This window comes from Populus trichocarpa, chromosome 19, assembly GCF_000002775.5.
Source record: "Populus trichocarpa isolate Nisqually-1 chromosome 19, P.trichocarpa_v4.1, whole genome shotgun sequence".
Taxonomy (NCBI): Eukaryota; Viridiplantae; Streptophyta; class Magnoliopsida; order Malpighiales; family Salicaceae; genus Populus; species Populus trichocarpa.
In genome coordinates this window covers 10,416,657-10,441,955 of record NC_037303.2, presented here as the reverse complement: position 1 = coordinate 10,441,955, position 25,299 = coordinate 10,416,657, and the positions used below count along the sequence as shown (strand labels likewise).

General features: G+C 34.3%; 3 protein-coding genes across 7 annotated transcripts; all 3 read left to right on the top strand.

Annotated features, from left to right (window-relative positions):
- Nucleotides 1–461: 461 nt before the first annotated feature.
- LOC18108371 (uncharacterized) lies at nucleotides 462–6,030 on the top strand. Of its 2 annotated transcripts, none has more exons than XM_024591619.2 (8): nucleotides 462–1,080; nucleotides 3,453–3,600; nucleotides 3,700–3,850; nucleotides 4,021–4,146; nucleotides 4,254–4,334; nucleotides 4,965–5,157; nucleotides 5,232–5,502; nucleotides 5,625–6,030. In XM_024591619.2, exons 1-8 carry the CDS (start codon nucleotides 868–870, stop codon nucleotides 5,861–5,863), a joined length of 1,422 nt encoding a protein of 473 aa, XP_024447387.2. In that variant the 5' UTR covers nucleotides 462–867; the 3' UTR covers nucleotides 5,864–6,030. The 2 variants fall into 2 exon arrangements, with proteins under 2 accessions (XP_024447387.2, XP_006371341.3); XM_006371279.3 differs by having other exon boundaries at nucleotides 465–1,080; nucleotides 5,622–6,030.
- A 2,675-nt stretch (nucleotides 6,031–8,705) lies between these two features.
- On the top strand, nucleotides 8,706–16,291 carry LOC18108370 (COP1-interacting protein 7). Of its 4 annotated transcripts, none has more exons than XM_006371278.3 (11): nucleotides 8,706–8,920; nucleotides 10,191–10,270; nucleotides 11,208–11,393; nucleotides 11,493–11,604; nucleotides 11,681–11,714; nucleotides 12,361–12,398; nucleotides 12,509–12,543; nucleotides 12,628–12,780; nucleotides 12,942–15,454; nucleotides 15,609–15,695; nucleotides 15,859–16,291. In XM_006371278.3, exons 2-11 carry the CDS (start codon nucleotides 10,197–10,199, stop codon nucleotides 15,924–15,926), a joined length of 3,300 nt encoding a protein of 1,099 aa, XP_006371340.3. In that variant the 5' UTR covers nucleotides 8,706–8,920; nucleotides 10,191–10,196; the 3' UTR covers nucleotides 15,927–16,291. The 4 variants fall into 4 exon arrangements, with proteins under 4 accessions (XP_006371340.3, XP_024447384.2, XP_024447383.2 ...); XM_024591616.2 differs by lacking the exon at nucleotides 8,706–8,920 and adding an exon at nucleotides 8,972–9,146; XM_024591615.2 differs by lacking the exon at nucleotides 8,706–8,920 and adding an exon at nucleotides 8,973–9,138.
- A 5,350-nt stretch (nucleotides 16,292–21,641) lies between these two features.
- On the top strand, nucleotides 21,642–23,879 carry LOC18108369 (pheophytinase, chloroplastic). The gene is made up of 6 exons (XM_006371277.3): nucleotides 21,642–22,115; nucleotides 22,543–22,654; nucleotides 22,754–22,847; nucleotides 22,976–23,153; nucleotides 23,238–23,307; nucleotides 23,386–23,879. Exons 1-6 carry the CDS (start codon nucleotides 21,727–21,729, stop codon nucleotides 23,695–23,697), a joined length of 1,155 nt encoding a protein of 384 aa, XP_006371339.2. The 5' UTR covers nucleotides 21,642–21,726; the 3' UTR covers nucleotides 23,698–23,879.
- Nucleotides 23,880–25,299: the final 1,420 nt, after the last annotated feature.

Here is a 25,299-nt window from a genome sequence, read left to right as displayed (position 1 = left end):
AGAATCTGGATTAAAAAATATTAAATATTAGTTATATTAATTTTAGTTTTTTAATAGTTAATGTTTTTATTTTATTTTTAATATTTTAATTACTTTTAATATTTTAAAATATATTATCTTTGTATGATACTTAATTGTTGTTTCGACAAATTCTAATATGTTACTCTATTGTAATTAGGATCATAAAGTGAAAATTAGAAGAAATTAATCCAATCTTTTGTCCAAAACTCCTATTAGTGGAGACATACACTAGAACATATAACACTTTTCTCAAAATGCTAGCATATTAATAAAATTCATATAGCTTTGTTAGAAAATCTTGTTGAAATTCCTCATGTTTAACGATACAATTGTGTTCTTATGGAAATGAAATGGGTTGTAAGCCCAATTGTATAAGTCCAGCTCCCAAGTTAAGAAGCACCACAAAGGCCTAAAATAAGATGTCCAGGCCCCAGTTGGGGAGCAAAGATTTCACTGACCAAATTTTGAAAGAAATTCAAAGTTTGTGATATTTCGAAACAGATCGAAATCAGACCTAAACTGGGAAACTCACTAAAATCCTAGGTAGCTTCTCCAATCTTGTTTCCTCCCTGACCCAAAACAAATCTTCATATTTTTTTATATATATATATATTTAGCAACTGCATTTGCTTCCGTTTTGTATGGTAGCATTCCAAGCAAAACAGCCTGAGAATCGTTCCTTTTTCTTGTATAGAACGTGAGTTTTTGTTTTTTGTTTTTTTTTGCGATTATTAAGTTTAAGAGAGGAAAAGAGAAGATGGGTTTGTGTTAAAATTGAATTTCTTTAGCAGAACTATTCAAGTTTTTTTGTTTCTCTGAGGGAGAGAGAGAGGAAGCTGGGGAGAAATGGATGGTGGAGGAGGGAGGAGGATAACGGTTAGTCCGAGGCCGTGTAATGGGAAAAGAGTTGTGGCGAAGAAACGGGGAAGGAGTTTTGGTGGCGGAGATGGGTTTGTAAACAGTGTCAAGAAGCTTCAAAGAAGGGAAATTTGTTCTAAGCGTGACCGTTCTTTTACTATGACTGATGCCCAAGAACGTTTTAGAAACATCCGGTTACAGGTACCCTTTTGGCTTTGGTTTCCTCGGAATTTGTCTTTTTTTTTTTATTATTCTTGTGGGAATTTAAGGTTTTGATTATTGATTTTCCTGTTTGTTGTTTAAGGGTTTCTACTGAGCGTGTCTATTGTTTCTTCTGCATCTGTCTTAATCGTGTTGATGATGAAATTTGTTTTATTTTAAGTTTGCCCATCATAGTTAGAATGGAGGTTAAATCAGGATAGTTATTTATTCTTTAATTTGTGCTTTGTATTACGTCAGAGCTATAATTCTTTTATTCATATTTCTTAGCATCTTTTTATGGGTGCTAGCTTCCTTTGATGCATTTTTTTTGCTACTTATATACCAATGACGCTATGAGCACTGAGAAGTTATAGTGGCAGCACTTGTAGTTGTAGCTAGCAAAGTTGGTCTTGCCAAATTGTTGCAGTGAGGACACACTAGTCTAGAAAATGTTTGATTGATGTTGACAAAAGCTGTATGAATGGCAATTGTGAGTGATGCATGTGATGGTATCTGCAGAATTTAGGTTTTTTCAGTTCTGATAGTTGTTCCTTTGATGAAGGTAGGTTAAAATTTGATCTAAGCATCACCATGGTCGCGCAAATCTCTTTGCCTGTCACTTGTCATAAATGCCCTAGCAATTGACAATATTAGGAGTTCCAAATTTTCATTTGAAGATAGAATTCATAAGGAGCCAAAAATTTGATAAAGAGCGTTTCATTTAGGTGGAATCGAAATTTGGAGGTATTTAGGAAGAAAGTGTTAGGATTAGTGATTGATGTCTAGACACAGAACATAACATTTGAAAGTGGTTCGACAATTTGTCTACAACCACCGAGCAACCAATTTCATTATATAGAGAGAAAACAACAATGGAGGAGGAGGAACACCTCACTCAACTCCCACTCTCTATAGTTGCTTCACATTTCTTTCTATCCCTCTACTGCATGGCTCTCATGCAACTACATCTTGCTGCACTTGCTTCTTCAAATGGTTCTCATACAACTTCAATTTATAGTGTAAATTGGGGGGGGGGGGGACAACCATCCTCATTTCCATCCCGATATTCCTTAACCTAACTTTCCACTACATCTTGATGTACTTGCTTAATTGAAGTTGTTTAAACCTTCTATAGATCTTCGAGGTTAGAAGATAGGTCTGGTGCCTTTTGTCTCCAATTGGAAGATTGTTGAGAAGTGGATACAAAGGCCCACACTCAACCACCACACTAACTCAACAATGATGGTAGTGGAAAGTTGGGTGAAGAAATATTGGGATGGAAATGAGGATGTTTGTTCCCCCATTTTCAATATAAATAAAGGTTGTATAAGTCATTTGAAGAAGCAAGTGCAGCAAGATGCAGCTGCATGAGAGCCATTCAGCAACTTGCAGTAGTAAGCACAGAGGGATAGAGAGAAATGTGAGGCAACCACAGAGAGTGGGAGTTGAGTGAGGTGTTCCTCCTCCATTGTTGTAGATTGTAGTTTTCTCTTTATATAATGAAATTGGTTGTTACATGGACGTAGGGAAATTACCGAACCATGATAAAATGTTGTGTTTGGTGTCTAGGCATCAATCATCAATCCTAACAGAAAGGTAGAGGAACCCATTGACCCCTCCCTTCTTCCATAAATCCCCTACCATCTCAGTACGGCTGAAACAAGAATTTCTAAATTAGAACTTTCCGGTTCAAACCTTTGCAGACGTGCTTGAGGACTAGTGATGAAGAAATTTTACCTGCCTACTTGGAAATATTCTTACTTGCACCATCTTCCCGGTGATGTTTGAAACTAGAACTTCTAAATTAGAATTTTCCAGCTCAAACCTTTGCAACACCCTTGAGGGCTTGTGATGAAGTAACTCTGCTTGCCTGTTTAGAAGTTGCTTGCTTGTGCCTTCTTCACACTGAGCTATTTCATGGTGAACAGAATAACTGAATGTAATAATTCAACCAGCAACCAAACAAATATGCTATTATTGTTTTTCAAGAATATATAGGTAGAAGTGTTGTGCCTTCTCTCATTAAATTGTACTGTTTGTAACTGCTTTTCAAGAATATATAAGTACTCTTAGTCCTGCTAATAAGAAAACATATCTTTAATATGGCATGTCACTATCAATACTGCATTTCTATATAACCATGCTGTATGAAAATCATAGTGATGCCTGTTGGATGCACTTAGAACGTTCAGTTCAATCACTGCTCATGGAATTTAATGCTAGCATTGCACTACAAGCAGGCTCTACTGTTCAGCAATTAATATTTCTCCTGTATACATGTCTCCTCAACAGTTGTATACACTTCATTCTGCATCATATTGTTGATGTTCCCACTTTCTGTTGTGAGATGTAATCTGTGAATTTATGAATAGGAGGAATATGATACTTATGATCCAAAAGGTCACTGTACCATGGTACTGCCTTTTTTAAGAAAGAGGTCAAAGATCATTGAGATTGTAGCAGCTCGTGACATAGTATTTGCTCTTGCACAGTCTGGTGTCTGTGCAGCATTTAGCCGAGGTATTGATTGTCTTTCCACTGTCAGCTCTAATCTTTGATTCTCTTTGCATCAAAAAGTGGAATGGAAGGGTTGTAATGTATTCCTATTGTTTTTGGCAGAGACCAACCAAAGGATATGCTTTTTGAATGTCACTCCTGATGAAGTTATACGAAGCTTGTTTTATAATAAAAACAATGATTCACTCATTACAGTTTCAGTTTATGCCTCAGACAATTTCAGTTCCTTGAAATGCAGAAGCACAAGGATTGAGTATGTGAATCTTTTTACACATGCCTCTGCCTCTCATCCCCCTTCCACTCACATCTCCCACCTTTCAAAATTATGTAGGAAAGACCAAGAGGAAATAAGAGCATCTAGATTTAGTGGTTTCAATTTGTTTAGCCCTACACTTTTATTACTAACAGTGCTTTCTGTTCCAGATATATAAGAAGGGGTCAACCAGATGCTGGCTTTGCTCTTTTTGAATCTGAGTCACTGAAATGGCCTGGTTTTGTAGAGTTTGATGATGTAAATGGCAAAGTACTCACATATTCTGCACAGGATAGGTAAGTACATCGATGGCTATATTCAATTGAAATTATTAATTATTACCCAAGTAGCTTTTTCTTTTCTCAATTTGACCTCTTATTTTCTCTCTCTTTCCATCTATCAGTATATACAAGGTGTTTGACCTAAAGAATTACACAATGTTATACTCGATAGCAGACAAAAATGTTCAAGAGATTAAGATCAGGTACGTTCCTTTACATTCTTGCAACTTTTGATCTGCTCAGCAGCATGTTCTCAAATGCACGAGAGATGTGCATGCAGGTACACATGAGCGCAAACTCGTGCACTATTCCAGAGGGGCTGGAATTGCTGCATGCATGAGCTTATAGTTCTTTTGAGATTAATAGGTCGTACACTTGGATTGTAATTCAGGGACTGCTGCATGCATTTCATGATTCTGAATGTCTTGTGTTGTTTCTTTGAGATTATTCATCAGATTTAATAATGCAAGTGCACAAGTTTAATTTCAGTGTTCTGTTTCCATTGCTTCACACGAGCTTAGCTTAATAATGCAAATGCACGAGAGATGTGCATGCAGGTACACATGAGCGCAAACTCGTGCACTATTCCAGAGGGGCTGGAATTGCTGCATGCATGAGCTTATAGTTTCTTTGAGATTAATAGGTCGTACACTTGGATTGTAATTCAGGGACTGCTGCATGCATTTCATGATTCTGAATGTCTTGTGTTGTTTCTTTGAGATTATTCATCAGATTTAATAATGCAAGTGCACAAGTTTAATTTCAGTGTTCTGTTCCATTGCTTCACACAAGCTTAGACTTTCTCCTGTTTGCTTTTGTTTTTTTCTCTTCAGTCCAGGGATCATGTTGTTGATTTTAACTAAAAGTAGTGGCTGTGTTCCTCTTGAGATTCTTTCAATAGAGGATGGCACTGTTCTCAAATCTTTTAATCATCTCCTTCATCGGAATAAGAAGGTGGATTTCATTGAACAATTCAATGAGAAGCTTCTTGTCAAGCAAGAAAATGAGAATCTCCAGATTCTTGATGTAAGGATCATTGATGTTATCTTCCAATTGTATCTCTTCATCCATGCACAAAATCTGACCGCTACTCTCTGTAGGTGCGCAACTTTGACCTAACAGAAGTTAGTAGAACCGAGTTTATGACACCATCTGCATTTATATTTCTATATGAAAACCAGCTATTCCTGACTTTTAGAAATCGAACTGTGGCTGTTTGGAACTTCCGGGGAGAGCTTGTAACTTCCTTTGAGGATCACCTTTTGTGGCATCCTGATTGCAACACTAATAATATTTACATCACAAGTGATCAGGATCTCATTATTTCTTACTGCAAGGCTGATTCTGATGATCCCTTGTCTGAAGGCAATGGTTAGTTTTTCAAAATTTCCACAGTTTTTCCAAGTTTATTATAACCTGCCTTTTGGCACAGAGTTGTTAGAATACAGAAAAATGAACGTAGCTCTAACAATATTTGCATCCATATGCAGCAGGATCCATCAATATCAGTAATATCTTGACTGGGAAATGTCTTGCTAAAATAAAGGCAAGCAACAGCTTCCCAAATGAGAATGAATGCGGTCAGAATTCAAAGAAGCATAGGCATGCCTCAAGGATTAGAAGCACAGCTGCAGAAGCTTTGGAAGACATAACTGCTCTCTTCTATGATGAAGAGCGCAATGAGATCTATACAGGCAATAGGCATGGTCTAGTTCATGTGTGGTCTAACTGATGTTTTGGTTAATCCTTGTTTGCTTAAGGTTCATAATTGTTTAATCAGATGGTTGAATGAGCATGCTTCCTGGATGTGAGAGTTCCTTGAAACTGTACCGTTGACCACTCCTGTACCATGTTATATTGCATTTTGGCCTTTGAAGAGTCCTTGTTTTTGTTTTGAAAGTGTTTTTAAAAAATTTTAAATTTTATTTTATTTTTCTTCTTGTTTAATTTTTTATTTGTTTTCAGATTGTTCTATAGGTGTCAAAAATAAATTTTAAAAAAATATTATTTTAATATATTTTTAAATAAAAATATTTTAAAAAACAATAGTTTATTTTACTGCGTTTTCGAAAGTATCCGGCGCTCCATTGCCCTTTGTTTTTCTCTAAAGGCATTCGTTTTCTTCCACTTTGCTCAAGTAGTTTTTGTTTTCAAATATCACGTTGGTGATTTGGTAGATCTCTGGTGCCGTGGATGCTGGGGAGTGTTGAACAAGTATCAACGGGTGGGTCATTGTCGGTGAGAACGCATGAAATTCTTGTCTCTCAGCACTAAAAACATGGAGGGCTTTGCATCACATGTTGTAAGAGTCTTGGTGTGCTTTTACCACAGTGCCACATGGGGGGGTTAGTTACATCAGAATCAAATGATTTCTTGGGTCCCCTCCACAGTCCACTGAGCCACCATCATTCCATGTAAAACCAGAGTGGAGGTTGCAGAGGAGGAAAGATGCTGGGACGGTGGAGCAATATGTTGATGGCATCCTCTCTGTTAGTTTTAGGTTAGGTGGGGAATGAAGGCAAAACTAGTTATTGCATTTTCACATGGATTGGAAGGAAAGCATAGCCATCAAGTAGATTCAATGCTTTACGATTCGCCAACCTCTTGTATTATCATCCTCTTCTCTTCTCTTCTCTTGTGCTTTTGACGTGAAACCTAGTTTAGTTTTCTGACATGGTGGAGCAAGCTAGTTACTAGCAAGTAAGTATATAGAAATATTCGAAGGTAATAAGAGATTGCTGGGTAAGTTGGTTATGTTGATTAGGAAGTTTGTTTTTGTGTTTTTAAAATATTTTTTTTTAAAAAAAAAATTGTGTTTTTTTATTGTTATGATATACTGATGTTAAGAATAAAAAAATATTATTTTAATGTATTTAACGAAAAGTATCTTAGAAAATAACCGTTAATATAAATTTTAAATAGGCTCTGAAACTCGGAAAAATATTGTTAATTCACAAAAGAGAGTGTTAATTTGCCTTAAAACATGTAAAAAAATATTGTTAATTCACCAAAGAGAGTGTTAATTTGCCTTAAAACATGTAAAAAAATATTGTTAATTCACCAAAGAGAGTGTTAATTTGCCTTAAAACATGTAGAGTTTGGTTGTTTTTGTATTTTAAAAACGTCTCTAAAAAATTAAATTTTTTTTTTATTTTTTTTACTTCAAATTAATATATTCTAGTAATTTCAGATTATTTTGATGTACTGATATTAAAAATAATTTTTTAAAAAATAAAAAATATTATTTTAATATATTTTAAAATAAAAAATATGTTAAAAAAATAAAAATTACCATACTTTCGAATACCCTTTCTTAATAAATAAATGCTTATGAGTTTGAAATCTTAAAAGGGTGATAGCAAATTTGGAGGCAGCAATGGTTGGTGATTTATGAACTCAAAGAAAAGGGAAAGCATCGATCTGAAAACTTTAATTAAATAAATAATACACAACTTTAAACAACCTCAAATCTCATGATCATTGATTAATAATAGAGAGAGAGCGAGAGAGAGAGAGAGAGAGAGTGGCATTCACGCATTGCCAATACGCGTTGGTACCCTGCAAGCATTATTTATGGTTGGGTTTAGATTTCTGCGCAATCAACGCGCACCACAACCACTCTCACTCGGGAAGGATAATAGTTATTGCTGGATAGGTGACACTCACGCGGCCTTGTTTAAATTTTTTCTAATGTAATAAAAATATTCAGCCACGTAATGTTTTTCTTGAATAAAAATAAAAATTAAGATTCAAGTATGGATTTAATAAGTTCAATATGATAAAAAATAACATTAATAGTATATAAAATAAACAAATTTTTTTAACAATTATCAACTATAAAAAATAGCTATTAATATCGTATTTAGAAAAAAAAAATTAATTGAAGATTTATATCCCGTTTGAAAACGTGGGCCAACCCGTATTTCTAAAAAATTCATTTTTTTGCTAAAAATTAATTTTTTTTATATGTTTTGGATCGTTTTAATGTGCTGATCTCAAAAATAATTTTTTTAAAATAAAAAAATATCAATTTGATACATTTTGATATGAAAAACATTTTAAAAAACAAACACAACCACACTCCTAAATAGTTGTACCACCACTAAAATGACCCCACCAAATATAAGGTGATTCTCCACTTGTAAAATATATATTATTTTAAATGGTTTAATGATACTAAATGCCATGTTATATTATTTTTAATAAAAGTATAACGTGATTTAATATAAATATCCGTCCAAAATCAAGCTAATATTTTATTGTATTTTAAAAGAGTGCCATATATTATTATATTTATATTGATTCCAATCCCAGAGAAAAAAATTGGCAAATGCACGAGTACTCTCTGACCCGTGTGTAAGAATCCCGTTATAGTTCAATGAACTTCTTATATTTTTAAATAATTTTAATATGTTATTTCAAAAATAAATTTTAAAAAATAAAAAGAATTAAAAAAAAGGGAAGAAAATCTCCACGCTTTGCTGAGCTAAGCTATGCTTTATGTTTAAAGAACTTCTTAGTTCTTACCGTAACAGGAGTAGTTAGTTGGGTGTCGTAATATCTGGAGTTACTGCCATTTCTCTATCCTCTCTCTTCTGGAGCACAGTAGCAGTGTCTCTTTTTTACGTTGGAATAAAGATTAAAGAAATAAAAGCCACACATCCACACATGGCATGATTCTTGACGAAGCTCCTCTCCCACATTCAATCAAGATCTCGTGCTATCCAACCCACTGAGAAGTTGAGCTCAGCAGCCCCCATTACCTTCCCTCCTCTCTTCTTCACTCAAGGTGAGCTAACTTCGTGCTTTCCTTTTTCTTTTTTACTCAAATGGGCCCTTTTCTTTTTGGGTGGTAGTTCCTTCTCTTCTCTATTTCTTTACCTACTACTCCCATTTTCTGTAACGCAGCACAAGCTCTATCTCTATGCTTTGTTGTATCAGTGAACTTCTCTTTAGATTCTAAATGCCTTTTGCCTTGACTGTAAAATTCGCTGTCGGTGCTGAATGGTGGAGTGGTGACCCTTCTTTTCTTTATTAAATTTTTGTTCTTTTCTTTCTTTTGTCCTGTTGTTTAGTGTAGGATATAACATTTCATCGCCTAGATCTGATTCGATGCTTAATTTTCTAGTAAAAGTTAGTTAGTTTGCTCTTAATTATGCTGGCACAGATCAACTAAAATAATAAAAAAAATCCCCCTTCGTAGTTGCACCTAACAGAAGGCTGCTCTTTCAATTGTTTTGGTCGGCTGAACATTTATATGCTTTTTATCTTTTTGGTTATTTCTTGTTCAGTCTCAAGTCTGTGTATCAATGAGTGCTGAATTTTGAATTTTGTCACTGGGGTTGAGAGCATTTTGCAAGTAAGTAGATGAAGTTGTTTTTGGAATATTTTTTTTCTGACAAACAGATTGGATCCCATGCCACTGTTAATAAGCAATCCGCTTTTATTTCTTGACATACTCCTCTACGCTAGTACTAAACATTTTAGCTTGCTATTTATTTTTTTCTTCTTAAATGTAGCATCCTTCGTTTTCGTTTATGTTTGTCCGGCTGTGAATCACTTTCACTGTATCAACTTAAATTGGGTGTCTACATCTTTGTGTCTGTCTATCACTCACTTTATTGATTCTATTTGTTGTTGTTGTTGTTGGGTTGAATGTTATAACAATCTGATTTATACTTCGTAGCTTTCATGTTTAATGCAATTAAGATTTTTAATGGATATCTCATTTTAATCTCTCCATCCGTGCATAAATTTCCTGGGATTTAACTATTTATTTATCCTTCCTGTTCTTGCACCTCGTTATCCTTTTTCTTTGAGCTTGTTGTTTTGTTAGTATTGAGTTTTGGTATTTGTCAATAAATATAACTGGCAGTATATATAACAGAAGATCGAGAGTTCTAGTTTCATTGATGTGTATTTTTTAGATCCATAGCAAGCACATATTTTTTATAGTACTTGTTAAAGTAATGCATATACTTGAAAAAATAAGTTGAAGCATGGCACGATGTGAGATTGGTCTTCTGTTTCTGCAAAGTTGAAGTTTTCTTTCCTTTCAGGTTCTTATGATGGACAGCGGAATAGATCCTGATGCATCTCTGGATTATGCTACGATTCAGATATTTCCAACTAAAAACAAGTTAGTTGTTTTTGCATAAACATTGTTTAAGCATTTCAACCAAGATGCTTTATATCATTGAACAGTAGGATATTTTAAGCTGATTTGTTGTCACTCTGCCTTGTTGGCTTGCAACCTTGACAGTTCTATGCTGACTGTTGATAGAAATAACTAGGGCTTAATGAAGTTGTGAAACATTGTCAGAATAACCTGTTATTTGAGTCATATGGACATTTTAATAGCCTTTCATGCATAACTAGTCAGCATTGCTAGTCCCAGAGACTGAAAATATTGCATTTAAACCAAAGAAAATATACAGTGAGCTGTGTATTTCTTTCATTTCATTCATCTAGATGTGTGCGTGAAAGCACATATTCATCCATGTAAGAGACCGCAGGATTTTATAGGACCCATTATATAATCCAATTTTTCTTCAGCCCAAAGGAAAAAAATGATTTCCCAGTCCAAGTGCATGACTTTGCTTCAAGAACCACCATTTCATATTAAAAGAAGTCGAAGTACCAAGCACTGATGTTTGTTCATTGAGAAATGGAACCCACTTTATATCTAGATCATCCTTCGAAGAGCCCTATATAAGTAGTACAAACATTGAGTAATGTCCTGTCAATATTCAAGAGGTATACAAGGCTTTGCCTAGCACTTCTTTCCATGAAACAAATATGGTTACTAATTAAGTAAATCTATTACTGTGCCAACCAGGTTTCAGGATTTTTTTTTCTTTTGGGTGGGGGGTGGGGTGTTAAAGTAAAAATTTTCTAGTTTCGTGGCTCTACTTTTGTTTGTTAGTTAGCTTTGTCCTGCATCTAAAGCTTGGTGCCATTGATGGCATTCCTCCTTCAAGTTTGATAGATATTTAATCATCTCTAAGCATGTATAGGCATTCCTTTTCAGTTTTTTTTTTAAGTGAACCCCTCTGACGTATCCACTGCTATTTTAGGTACGAGATATTTGTTTGTGGTGATGACGAGGTTGAGAAATTAGCTGTTGGCCTGCTGGAGCAACTCTTGCCACATTTGCCAGAAGTACGTAAATTGTACGCTAAAGGAACTAATGCTATCTTCAAACTCCAAGTAACAGGAGAACTCAGCAATGTACCATGGTTCACAAAATCAACTTTGAACAGGTTTTTGTAACTTAGTGTGCATTTTGCTTTCTGTTTATGTTTGAATTAATTGTGGGTGCTTGTTTGTTCTGTTATTAAAATAATTATAATTCTTCTCAGATTCCTGAAAATTGCTGGTTCACTTGATTTAGTGAATACCAGCAAGACTATTGAGGGTGAGATCTCCCAATTGGAGGAGGCCAGAAAATTTCATCTTTCTTTATCTTCTCAGGTCAGCTCCAGTTTCCTTTCATATAATATATTATATTGCCTAGATTGTCTTGTTAACGAAAATTTTCTTTTGTCAGGGGCATCAGGATCATTCTAAAAGTGGACAAACAGGTAACTTGTTTAAAGAAACATGGAAGTTTACCCTTGTTTTGTTATTCTGGATTCTGGAAAGTACAGTTGCATCAAATATATAATCAAATATTCTTCTTATTGGTAATTTTCCATTGCCAACAAAGGAATTTCTGAAACAAATCAGTTGAAGATCCAATGTGGTTTTATCACTTCATCTGGAACAAAATCATGGCAATAAAGTTGTTTTATAAGCAGAGATATATATGGAAATAAAGAATGTGCCAGATAGTCATCAACTTTGGTAGTTTTAAAGTACTCATTGTCAGCCATCAACTTGGTAGTTTTAAAGTACTCGTTGTCACTGGCTGGCCACACCATCTGCATCAAAGACAAGTGATGCTGTTTATAATCTCAATTTGTAAACAATGTGTCTCCATGAACTAAACTTGTTTTTGCGGGTGATTATCCAATTCATGCCACATTTATCCTTGACATAAATTCATAATGTTAGCGTCATAGGATGTCCAAGCATATAAGTCGACTTCAGTGTCATATTAATAGTAGTTAGCTACTGTGCTCGGTGGACATATTGGCTTAAAACAATGTGATATTTGTATCGAATCTGCTGAGATTTGAGTTTCAGTTTTTATCTGATATTTATTGTATATCTTTCCTTATTTGACAGGTGGCTATGACTCAATTGAGACAGAATCAACACTCAAAGTAATTGCTTTTACCTCCTTGTTTTATGAGTTCTCTCTTATTTGTAAATTGGATTAGGTTATTGTTGTGAATATTATAACTACTAAAATAAATTGTCTGGACCTGTTTAGGCTGAAGCGAAAATTGCATTATCAGATACTTCAAGGTAAGTTCTTCTGATTGCTAGTATTTCCAATGAGCTTCTATAAGGGCTGCATATCCTCTAAGCTATAGATGATTGTATTGCCAGAAATGAATTGCTGCGAGCTATGGACCTGAGGCTTACTGCATTAAAAACAGAATTGGCTACAGCCCTAAACCATGCTTCTGGTGCTGCCTGCTCCTGTAAAGAAATCACTTATTTGGTAGAATTTTGTGATTATTTTGGCGCAACAGATCTAAAGTAAGTCACCCACAAGAACAAATTGTGCATAGGTGGTCTAAATTCCTAGTTGCTACAAAACATTTGTAGATGCAGCCTCACGTTACTTATAATTTTTATTTTCGTCTTTCAATATAAAGAAGATTATATTTCTGACTCTAGATTTCATCTGGTATGTATAGGAATTCTTTGTGCAAAATCTTAGAATTGAGCCAAAAGGGTGAGGCAGATGTACTCCTAAATGACGACAAGCATTCTTCAACAATTGACAATGCAAGCAAGATGGATGAAGATGCTCCAATTTCAAGACCTGTATATTCATTACCACCAGTAAAATATGGTGTTTCACCAGCAAAGGCTGCCCAGGTTGAGCGACAGAGCTCATCTGACAGTGAAGAGTCTTCAGATTCGAGTGATGAAAATAAAAAATCTGCGGAAAGAAGTCGAGCTCTTTCAAGATCCGCAGCACCTAGAAGGTCAGCTTCTCCAATGCGGAGGGTTCAAATTGGGAGAGCTGGCTCACACAGGGCAGCTGCACTAACAATTAAAAGCCTGAACTTTTATCCTACCAGAGAAAGGACATCATCTCATAGAGATGCAGCTGAAATTAGTAGTGAGGAGGAAGGATCTGAACAATCCAGTAAGAAACCTGAAGCTAATGTCCGAAGGATGAGTGTTCAAGATGCGATCAATCTTTTTGAAAGAAAACAAAAGGATCAAAGCATAGATGCCCTAAAAAAGAGCTTGTCATCGAACATTTCTCTCTGTACAAATAAATCTGTTTTAAGAAGATGGAGTTCTGGTGTTGCAGAAAGTTCCAGTCTCTGCCAACAAGAACTTAGTTCAGAAGACTCTGTTCCTCTTCCTTGCAATGATATTGCAGATAAAGAAATCTCAAATAATTTGGTGGAAGAAAAATTAGAGTCTGATTTTACACCAGGAGGTCAAAATCTTTCTGAGACTGCTGAAGTTGATGGAGAGTTGGAGAGATGGGAAGAAAAGGAACAGCATGCAGTAGATGTTGAAACAGATGCTAATGGAGCCCAAGGAAAGGAAAGAAATGGAAGAACAGCAGACTCAGTGGAATGGAGTCGACAAAAGGAAGCAGAGTTGAACGAGATGTTGATGAAAATGATGGAAAGCAGGCCTGTGAAAACCCAGAAGCCTAAAACTGTCAAAAACCAAAATATCCCTTCTGAGCAGAGGGGTGGATTTTATGATCACTACAAGGAGAAGAGGGATAGGAAACTTAGAGGAGAGAATACTGAAAAGAGAGCAGAAAAAGAAGCGCAATTTAGAGCAATGCAGCAAATTCTTGATGCGAGAAAAGCTGAAATAGCTACCACAAATGTGAAGGATGTTGGTAAGAAGCATCCACCAAGCAAACCCCAAAAATCTCTCAAAAATCCATCTCAATCTGCAGATCTTCGAAAAGACAGCCTAAAATCTTCTGTCACAAAAAAGGTTTCATCTAAAACAACGACCTTGCCTGCCACTCGTAAATCATGGCCATCAACACCACCAACCAGAGGGCCAGTGTCATCTCCATCTAAAACTCCTTCAGGAATCTCATCTGCTGTTACCACACCAAGGAATCGAAAATCCCAGTCAACAGTATCGCTTCCTCGATCAAATGCTAAAGTTGAAAGATCCCAGCCACAGCATAGAATTGTAAAGGAAACACGAGTGGATGCTAACAAGAGCTTAAAGGAGGTAAAAGAGAAGAGGCAGCAAACTGTAACAAAAAGTGGAAAAACAACAAAAACAAAAGCTGCAGCAGTTCCTGAAGATGGTTCTGCCATGGTTCCATCAAAGCCTAGTTTCTATAATAAGGTTACCAAAAAAAGCACTGTTGTTCCAGTGGAATCGAAACCCTTCCTCCGCAAGGGATCTAGAAGTGGCCCTCCCATTGTGAACAAGACAAAAGATTCTTCCCAGCCAGGGGAGTCTTCTGTAAACTGTGGGAGTATGTCAGAAAGTCAAGAGAATGAGGTGGTTGTTAATGCTTCTGTCGAGGTTAGTGAGCATCAAGATCAGGATAATGTGGCAGAGAGTCATTTTGGTGCTGCTATGGATTCAGAAACAGTGGGAAATAGCCATCAGAATTCAGGTGAGGTGGAGAACTTCAAAGAGCTTGCCACTGATGTTGATGATGGCTTCAAAGATACAGTTCAATCTTCGGCAAACTTTCAGTCTGAAGAAGACTCAGTTATCTCTCCCAGTGCGTGGGTGGAAATAGAAGAGCAAAAGGACCTGCCTAGCATACATGGAGATGCCACAATTCAACTTAGCCCTCCAGTCCGTGCTGCACCTGTGGGATTTCCTAGTCAAGGTGTTCGTCATTCTCTCTCTCAGATGCTGCAAGAAGACAACAACAGTGAACCTGATATTGTCGAGTGGGGAAATGCTGAAAATCCTCCTTCAGTGGTCTACCAAAAAGATGCTCCAAAGGGGTTGAAGAGGCTTTTGAAGTTTGCTAGGAAGAGTAAAGGAGATGCAAATATGACAGGTTGGTCTAGCCCATCTGTTTATTCTGAAGGAGAGGATGATGGTGAGGAATCTAAAGCTATCAATAAGAGAAACACTGACAATCTTCTGAGAAAGGCGGCCCATCATTCAAAGGACAGCGGGCAGCAACAGACTTCTTTCTTTGAAGGATATGACAGAAATGTGAATGCCCATGAACTTCTGCTGGGTACTTTTTCTTCCTGGCTCTGGCAATTCTTTATTTTTTGTTTGTCTTTTTTCAATAAAAAATTGGATGATTATAGGTGATCTGTTTTTCTTTCTTCCACATGCTAACTTTTCAATTTGTCATGTATAACATGTATTTGATATTCTGGATGCAGCTCAATCAAACATAAGCAAATTCAATGCCCAGAGTTCGCATCAGTTGCAGAAGGGCAATGTATCAACTGCAACCTCTACAACTAAAGGTCAGTTGTGATTCTTTTTGGCTATACTGTGATCTTTATTGGTTTTTCCTTCTCCTTTCATGTACTCTAGAGTAATTTGTAGTTCTTTTTTTTTTTTTTTTTGTCTCCTCCTTTAGTGGTGAATTTAAGTAGACTTTGACATCCTCTAATATTTTTGTCTCAGCAACAAGGTCATTCTTCTCTCTTTCAGCATTTAGGGGCAGCAAACCAAATGAGACCAAGTTCCATTGATGTTGGAATGAATGTAAAATATCGGTCACATGTTTCCTCCTAGGAGCCACGTACAAGGTTAGACTTGGGCTTGAGGAAAAATATTCCTTCATCTTCACTCACAGTTCCTGTCTAGTTCTGCATGAATTTCAGAGGGCTGGACCATCCATGTGTTTCATACTGACCAAGGGTATTGCACATAGAGCACATGTCTAGTATCAGTATATGTATTATGCAGATCATACGGATTCTTGCATTTTAGAAACTCAGTTGAGAATGTTAAATGCTAATGAATCCATTAACATCTGACCCATTTGTTTGTCTGTGTTAATTCACTTCATTGTATGATTTTTAAGTTGAAATCTTCGAGGTTTAACTTATGTTTACATCATGTATGCAGCTTGTTTGTGTTATTACATGCATGCTTTGCAGCTAAAGGAAGCGCATTCCTTGAGCACTAATCAAAACCATTTTGTTTGTTTTGAGAACCAAGATAAACTAGGATTGTCACAAATCAATTTCTAAAGAATAGCATACACAGTAGTTCATTTAGCAGAATCTCTACACTATGTACCAAGTAGAATTTTATGCAGTACAAGGGTAGATGGATACATTATCCAAATACAATATGCAAGAAGTCATGCTAAACATGTTGGAAAAAATAACAAAGGGAGAAACAAAATAAACATGTCCCAAGAAACTTGCATCATTAGTCATAAGCATGATCACATTAAATAATAATGAATCATGCTCGTTATTCATTGCCTAAGTGTATCTTGTTTGCAACCTTTGACAGTTATTGTTGGGATATAACTCCATCATTTTCCCTTCCCTTATATTACCTTAGTAATATAAATAATATTTATATAGATTGGGTTAACCCATCATGAATGACCTAAATCCATTTTTTCCTTCATCTCCCACCGACACATGATGGGATCAACTCTCTTATTATTTCTGCAAAATTCATATTTCACAAATAGGTCGTGTGATCAGGCATACTTCAAGAGCTTAATTGCTATACATATCTATTAGGAGTACATAGCTTCTTAATAATGGGACATATAGTAAATGCAATATGCAATCATTTCTTGTGTAAATATGTACTTCATGTTCACTTTCTTATGTGCAACCATATCCTTAACAAAATTATACTTGATATCTATGTGTTTGGTTTTTTCATGGTACTTGGAGTTTTTTTTTATATACTATTGCAGCTTGACTATCATAGTTCACTTGTACCTGATTAATTACAATATCAGACACTCCCAAATGAACCAGAAAATGTATCAACCAAATAGCTTATTGTACTACACTTAAAAATGCCACGAATTCAGATGGAAGATAAGGCTTTACAAGATTGTTTCTTACTGCTCTAAGATATGACACCATTATTCAATAAGAAAACAAAACCAGAGGTAGATTTTATTTCATCCTTATCTCCTCTCCAATCAGTATCAATATAGCCTCCTCATTGAAGATCATTCCCTTGAAAACATAATGAATAATCAGTTATGCCATTTAGATCTCTTAATAACCTTTTTATTGCTTTCCAATATGCTTGACCTGGGTTGGATTGATATATGTTTACCAGACCAAAAACATAACAAATATTAGGTGTTGTATACATGATTGGGTATATTAAACTCCCAAACTATACTGGAATAAGAAACTTTGCTCATTTATTTCTTTTTTTATGAAGTCATAAGATATAATTTCTAGCTTAGCTTAAGGCTTCAACTTTTAAAATTAAAGTATATATGGGTTTGCAATCTTGCATATTAAATTGCATAAGGATTTTGTTGATATATGACTCTTGTGAAAGAGATAATATCTTTCTTGAGTGGTCCCTTGAAATCTTACTCCAAGGATATATAGAGTTTCTCCCAAGTCTTATTATTTCCAGCTATCAGAATGTCACCCATGTATAATGATAAAATCATAAAATTCTTTTTGGACCTTTTAATATATATACAATGATCTTCATTGATCATAATGAAACCACGTGATACGATTACATTAAGAAACTTAATATACCATTGTTTTGAAGGCTACTTTAAATCATAAATTGACTTCAAAAGTCTACACATTCTGTGTTCCTAGCCTTCCCTAACAAAACCTATCTATATAGATTTCTTCTTCTAATTCTTCATTAAGAAAAGCTTTCTTTACATCCATTTGATGTAATTCAATATCCAAGTTAGTTACTATAGCTAGAGAATTAATTTTATCGAGGTAAACCTTATAACAAGTGAAAATATCTCATAATAGTCAATTCTTTCTTGTTGTGTATATCCTTTAGCCACTAATCGAGCCTTGAATTTATCGATACTACCATCAACCTTTCACTTTATTTTAAAAACCCACTTGTTCCTAATAAGCTTATGTATTTTTAGAAAATCAACCAATTTCTAAACTTGGTTTGATTTCATAGATTCCAACTTTTCTTCTTAATCTATTTTTTTTTAGTAGGGCATGTAAGAGCTTTGTTTATATTTCTTAGCTCCTTTTTATCTTGTATAGTAATAATAAGTGCTTCCCTTTCAATCTCAAAATGATGACGAAGAATGCTTTGATGACCAGTTCATCGTAGATGAGATTGATTCATTAATGAATCAATGGAAATGTTACAACCACTCAGACCAGCAATCGTAGATGGATTCATCATAGGTAGCAATTGAGGTTCAGTTGAAACAAATTCATCTTCCTATAAATTGCTTTCACTCAAAAGCGAGCCTGTTTGTATTTGTATAGCTGAAGCATTCTGGTCCTGATTTTCATAAAGAGATAGGTCTTGACCTATTTCCATTTGTCAAGAAAAATTATTCTCCAAGAATGTGACATCTCCTGATTCAAATTCAGTTATATTTCTATTTTATTGCTCACCTATAAACACTTGTCTTTTTTTGAGTGTTCAAAATATCTTTTAAAGATACATTTCTTCCCTGTTGGACCTAGTTTTTTTATATTTAGGAGAAGAATCATAAGCATAAACACCACAACCCCCAAAGGTTTCAAAAAACTAAAATTAGATTTTTGTTTTTTCTATAATTCATATGGTGTAGTTATAACTAATTTAAAAATTATATAATTAAATACATACATGACAGTTAATAGTGCATCACCTTAATAGATGATAGACAAATTTACTTGTTCCATCATTGACCTAACTATTTCAAGTAGGGTTCTACTTCTTCTTTCAGCAATACTATTTTGTTGTGTCCGTTCTATTCCTCTTTCATTAAATAATTTTCTAAAATGATCAAATAAACATTCATGACCTTGATTGGTTCTTAAAGTTTTTATTTTCATGTCCAATTGATTCTTCACTGGGTTTATAAATTTTATAAAGCAACTTAAAGCTTCTGATTTATGATAAATTAAAAAAAAACATAAAATCATCTATAAAGATGATGAAATAGACATCTCTATATCTTTCTCTCATATTCATTGGACCACAAATATCATAATTAATTAATTGCAATGAAAATTTAACTCTAGTACCTTTTTCAAATGGTTTTATTATTGTTTTTCCAATTACACAATATTCATAAGTAAATAAATTTACTTTTCCAACATTTCCCAATAAATCTTTTTTGGCTATACTCTTCATTAATTGTTGGCCTAAATGGCGTAGCCTTGCATGCCATAAAGTCACACTATTCTCACAATTAGTAGAAGATGTAAATAAAAAAAAAAATACATTACTTGTATTATAATCAACATCTAATACAATAAAAACATCCAATAAATATCCATTACTATAAAAACTTGTTTCTAATGACAAGTTAACACTATTTTCATGAAAATACAAATTAAAACCTAGCTTTAGTAAAACCAACACAAATACTAAATTTTAATAATATCTAAAACATATAACATATCATGTAGAATTAAGGTTCATCCTTCATGCATGACTAACATACATATTCCAATCTCTCTCACATCTACTCTAGAGTTGTTTCCAACATATATCCATCGTGTTCCATGTGAGATTCGCTGAAATTCCACAAAAACACCCTTATCTTTCACTACATGGTCAGTGACTCCTAAATCTACAGTTAACAAATGATTGGATTCACTTAGATAAACAAAACTAGAAACATATATTGTACTCATAAATACATAAGGTCTTTAAAATTTTTAGGCTCTCTATAATCACGAGAAAAATATTTTTTATTACCATAGTTAAAGCACTTGACTTTGGTCATATTGTTCCTTTTCTTTTTAAAAGAATGTTTTCCTTTTCATGGTTGGTTAAGCTTTTGCTTCTTGGTGGCTTTCTCTTTACCTTCTACTAAGACCTATTTTAATGCCTACACTTCTTTTGTGTTGCACCTTGTGAATTATATATATATATATATATATAAAAGTTCTAGGTTTGTTGGCTTCGAGGGATCTTCTATCATTTTGATATTTTAATTGCAAGTCAAATGCATCTTCATATGCTCCAAGTTATGAGATAAAAAGCATATGGCAACTTGGACAATTTTTACTGTTATCTATTGTCACTAAACTCTATTTATATTATTATATGTTGCATGCACGCTCAAAAATTAAGTAGCTTAGTGGTGGTTGCCGTATATTTGCACCATATCAGGTTCGAATCTTAGTGGCGACTTTTGTTTGTTGTCAAATAAAATTTATAATAAATGTTTTCTTGATAAACATAACATTTAACTTATATACAATATCTATTATGCATAGTGCACTGTTCTTTTATTTTTTTCCTTTAATTTATGTAGAATTTATGAGGAATCATATGTCAACTCCACAATTCTTTCTAAAAGAAAACTTTGAGATTGCAAAAGATAAAGGCAAACAAATCACTTGGAATTTGTAGTTTTGGAGAATTTCAGTTTGCATAATTTCAACACACAAAGCAAACTTGGGATTTCATGAACATACATAATATCCACAACTTAACATTATTAAGTTATAACTTATGCACATAATTAAAGTAAACAAATAACTTTCAATATTTAAAATTTTTGTCCAAAACAAAACCTTTTTTTTTTTTTAATGTATCAACTATGTTAAAAATAACCAAATCAAACATGTTATTTAAACTAGGAAACATGTAACAACATGCTCCGATACCAATAATAGAAAAGAGAGAAAAAAATAAGCGTGTCTCAGTAAACTTGTATCACTAGTCTAAATACAATCACATTAAATAATAATAAATAATACTTGTTATTCATTGTCTAAGTATACTTTATTTGCAGAATTGACAGTGAGTTTGATTTAAGAGTTTTTTTTTTATTAAAAAAATAATTATTTTTTCTTTTTTTATTACTGTTAATAAATATATTTATAAGGATGAAGAGTTACAATCCTTGACTATTATTGTTAGGATATAACTCCCTAATCAAATTTATTTTTTTCTTCACATACGATTAAACGTATGAATTTTATACAATATAAGGGTAGATGAATACATAATCCAAATGCAATTTGCTACAAGTCATACAAAACATATGAATTGGGATGGAAACAAAGAAGCAAAAAACAAGAAACACAAATTGTTAGACTTGGAGAAGAAAACAACAAAGAAAAAGAAAAAGGAACTGTAGCTCAACTTTTTGAAGGGCAGATATTAAAGAAAAGCAACCTGTAATAATTTTGGATAGGAAAGTGAAATGAAAATTCATTATTTATTTTTATTTTGGTTAAATTGCTCACTGGCTATTGGCAAATGGCTATACTCGCCCTCACTACAATAGTTTTCCATTTGACTTTATTACCCTTTAAAATTGATTATAGGATCTCTGTATTCTCATTCTGCAGAGAAATCAGACAAGAAGGGACCAAGGGAGACATGGGCTTCTCGGCACTAGCAGTAGCTGCTGAGCTTCCCCTTCATTATTCATCAGTAAATAAAAATGGGGACCGTTTTCTGTGTCAGCAAAGGAAACATGGCCACATTCGTTATTGCAAGAAGCCCGTCTCTTGCAACATCAAGTCTAACATCACTGCTGCTGCCACCAGCGGTAATAATACTGCTACTACTGGTTCCACCTCATCCTCTTCTTGTGGTGGAAAAGTATTGGAGATTAAAGAGATAAGGGAAAGGTGCAAGAAGTGGTTGTGGAAGGGGCAGTTCTCCATCAATTACTTTGTTTCTTGTAATTCTGATTCACAGTCAAACCCTGGACCTCCTCTTCTTCTTGTTCATGGCTTCGGTGCCTCCATTCCTCACTGGCGCAGGTTAGTTGATTTTTGAAATAATTTAGCCACATATTAACTGCATACCCTTATCTTGATACTCTGCTTTCTTAGCCAATAGCCACCAACTATTGGTGGTGATATGATGTAGGGTCTGTCTTAGGTTTACATTTTGTCAAATTCAAGAAAATCCATTCGCTCTGAGAGCTCTTCTTCTATTAACCTTTTTGCTGTATATAAGATAAGATAGAAGCTATTTTCACACTTCATATGGATTGTCCAAGCTACCTTTAGCGGAAACCGAAGAAAAACGTTGCCATATCCAGTTCGTAATGATAGAGCCATGTTTCATTGGTTTAGCAAGAATTAGTACGTATGCTAGGGCATTTCTCAAAGTAGCTTTTACATTTTCGAACACCTTCTAAGTAATTACTGTGTTTTCTGTTCACACCATTGAGGTTTTTATCAGGAATATCGATACATTGGCAAAAAATTATACAGTCTATGCCATCGACCTTCTGGGATTTGGTGCTTCGGATAAGCCAGAAGGCTTTTCATATACCATGGAAGCATGGGCTCAGGTACTCCATTATCAGAAGTTGAGTTGTCTTGTATTTTACAGCGAGCATTTCTTAACCTTGGGAAAATGTTACCCTGCTAATTCTGGACTCACTGTGCAGTTAATTTTAGATTTCTTGGATGAAGTTATTCAGAAGCCAACTGTGCTGATAGGGAACTCTGTTGGGAGTTTAGCTTGCGTAATTGCAGCCTCAGGTAGTTGAAGCTGTACATTTTATTTCCAGAGAGAAGATACTTTCTACGAAACATTCCCTTGCAAAAACTTATCCATGCAGTCAAATCTATGGTTTTCCTCATGCCTACTATTCTTTCTGCGATTATAGATTCTAGTCAAACTCTGGTTCGAGGGCTTGTGCTGCTGAATTGCTCTGGTGGCATGAACAACAAGGCGATTGTTGATGATTGGAGGATCAAGCTGTTGCTGCCTCTGCTTTGGTTAATTGATTTTCTGCTGAAGCAAAGGGCAATTGCATCGTCGATCTTTGAGCGTGTCAAACAGAGGTATGCCATGCACTTTCACCAATTATAGCACAGAAATACAACAGTGACTGCGAAAATCTAAAACAAGTCGTATGATGGATGCAGAGATACTCTGAGGAACATTTTATTGTCTGTTTATGGAAATAAGGAATCCGTGGATGAAGACCTTGTAGAGGTAACATCTTCATATAGATTATTTGCAGATTTAACAGAACATCCACTCAGAACTTTCGTTTCCTCATGGAACTTTCAGATTATCAGAGGACCAGCATGTGATGAAGGGGCACTCGATGCTTTTGTTTCAATTGTGACAGGGCCACCAGGGCCGAACCCAGTGACACTGATGCCTGGAATTTCCATACCTATTCTAGTTCTTTGGGGCGATCAAGATCCGTTCACGCCTATTGATGGACCTGTTGGCAAATATTTCTCTTCCTTGCCTTCTCAGCTTTCAAATGTGAGACTTTGTATGCTGGAAGGCGTTGGACACTGTCCTCATGATGACAAACCAGACTTGGTCCATGACAATTTGCTTCCTTGGTTGGCTCATCTTGCTGCTTCATGACACATTCTGCTTCCTAGAATGAATTTAGTTCAAGCCATTCCTTGTATATTGGGATTTAAGAAGCTTATCATCCCTGGCTAATTTGTATAGAAAATTATGATACACTGGATACCAACTCGTGATTCGCCGCGAGTCAATATTTTTTTTCAAATAAAAAAAGTTGTTTACACAAGTTTTTTCAACACGTTTTTGTATTTGAAATTTCTTTAGTGAAAATAAAAAATTTTATGCATACGTGTAATCAGATAAATCGAGAACTATATGTGTTAATAAATGAAAAAGAAAATATAAACGATAACTAAAAATAAAAAAATAAAAAAATTGAGAGACAAATGTAAATGAAGATATTTAATCTCGCAAAACGAGATATTTACGCGGTTGTATTTGCTAAATTTATTTATTAAAATAATATTTGTATTCAAGCAAATAATAATAGAAATAGATATATAAATTCAATTGAATAAATAAAATAAAAGAGGAAAAAAAACACTATGCAAGGCTACCCATATTAGAAATATTATCTAAAAATAAGATTTTTTTTTATTTTAAAAAATAAAGTTCATCTCTACCCAATATATATATAAAAAAATTATAGATGAATAAAAAAACTCCTCAAAATTTAAATGCATAACCAAAAAAATAATTGTCATTTAAAAGATCTTTAAATAAAATAAAAGAGAGAAGGAGTATTAATCTAAATATAAAAAAAATAGAGAAAAAACATATAAAAAGGCATTAATTTTAAAAAAGAATTAGAAGAAAAAAAGAAGAAAAAAATAAAGGCAAGGCGCTACTTGGCCTGACCCATTTCGTTAAGGCCCATACGTGGGCTTGCCCTAAAAGGCCCACACTAAACCCTTATTTTTTTGTTGTAACTATCGTATGCCCTATTTTTTTTAAAAATTAGACGCGTCTCTTATTAAGTCAGATGACGCGTCGTCTGATTTGACCAGATTTCGACTACTATAGTGGTCAAAAAATCATGGATTAAGTTGTTTTGACCTTAAAAACCATTATTTCAACCAATTTTTAACCTTAAACACCTATAAAAACACCTTTTGAATCGTTATAAACGTATTCATGACCTAAAAAAACAAAAAATTGTCCCAGCTCATATATGTTTTTTCATGAATTTTAAAGGTAAAAAAACACCTAATATGAACTTCCCTTCTCATTGATATTGTTCATTGTGTTCAATACATACGAGATCACCAAAAGTTAATGTCTGTTTGTATTTTTCTGAGAGCTAAGTTACTGTTCACTTCTCACTTGCATTGTTTATTATTGTTCGGTATATACAGATTCACTAACGGTTAATGTATGTCGATATTTTCTCGAGAGTTAAGTTACTATTCACTTCTCACTTACACTATTTATTACTGGTCAGTACATACAGAATAACCGATAGATAAAAAAATAGTCAGTGATAGTTGGAGGGTTTCTATAAATTTTCAATTAAATTGAAAATTTCAACTAGACTTTACAAACGGATACACTAATGAAAAAATTAAAAATATTAATATTTAATTGTCCGTCGGTAAAATCGTCAGTAACAAAGCCTCAAATTAAAAGACCAGAATCCAAAAAAATCAGAACAGACAG

Excerpts from the sequence above, each read along its gene's own strand:
- LOC18108369 (XM_006371277.3), top strand. The coding sequence starts at position 21,727 with ATGGGCTTCTCGGCACTAGCAGTAGCTGCTGAGCTTCCCCTTCATTAT. Across the intron at positions 22,116-22,542 it reads TCCATTCCTCACTGGCGCAG|GAATATCGATACATTGGCAA; the intron begins GTTAGTTGATTT and ends GGTTTTTATCAG. Across the intron at positions 23,308-23,385 it reads TGGATGAAGACCTTGTAGAG|ATTATCAGAGGACCAGCATG; the intron begins GTAACATCTTCA and ends TGGAACTTTCAG.
- LOC18108371 (XM_006371279.3), top strand. The coding sequence starts at position 868 with ATGGATGGTGGAGGAGGGAGGAGGATAACGGTTAGTCCGAGGCCGTGT. Across the intron at positions 4,335-4,964 it reads GTTCAAGAGATTAAGATCAG|TCCAGGGATCATGTTGTTGA; the intron begins GTACGTTCCTTT and ends TTTTCTCTTCAG. Across the intron at positions 5,503-5,621 it reads TCCCTTGTCTGAAGGCAATG|CAGGATCCATCAATATCAGT; the intron begins GTTAGTTTTTCA and ends ATCCATATGCAG.
- LOC18108370 (XM_024591615.2), top strand. Across the intron at positions 10,271-11,207 it reads ATATTTCCAACTAAAAACAA|GTACGAGATATTTGTTTGTG; the intron begins GTTAGTTGTTTT and ends CTGCTATTTTAG. Across the intron at positions 11,605-11,680 it reads ATCTTTCTTTATCTTCTCAG|GGGCATCAGGATCATTCTAA; the intron begins GTCAGCTCCAGT and ends TTCTTTTGTCAG.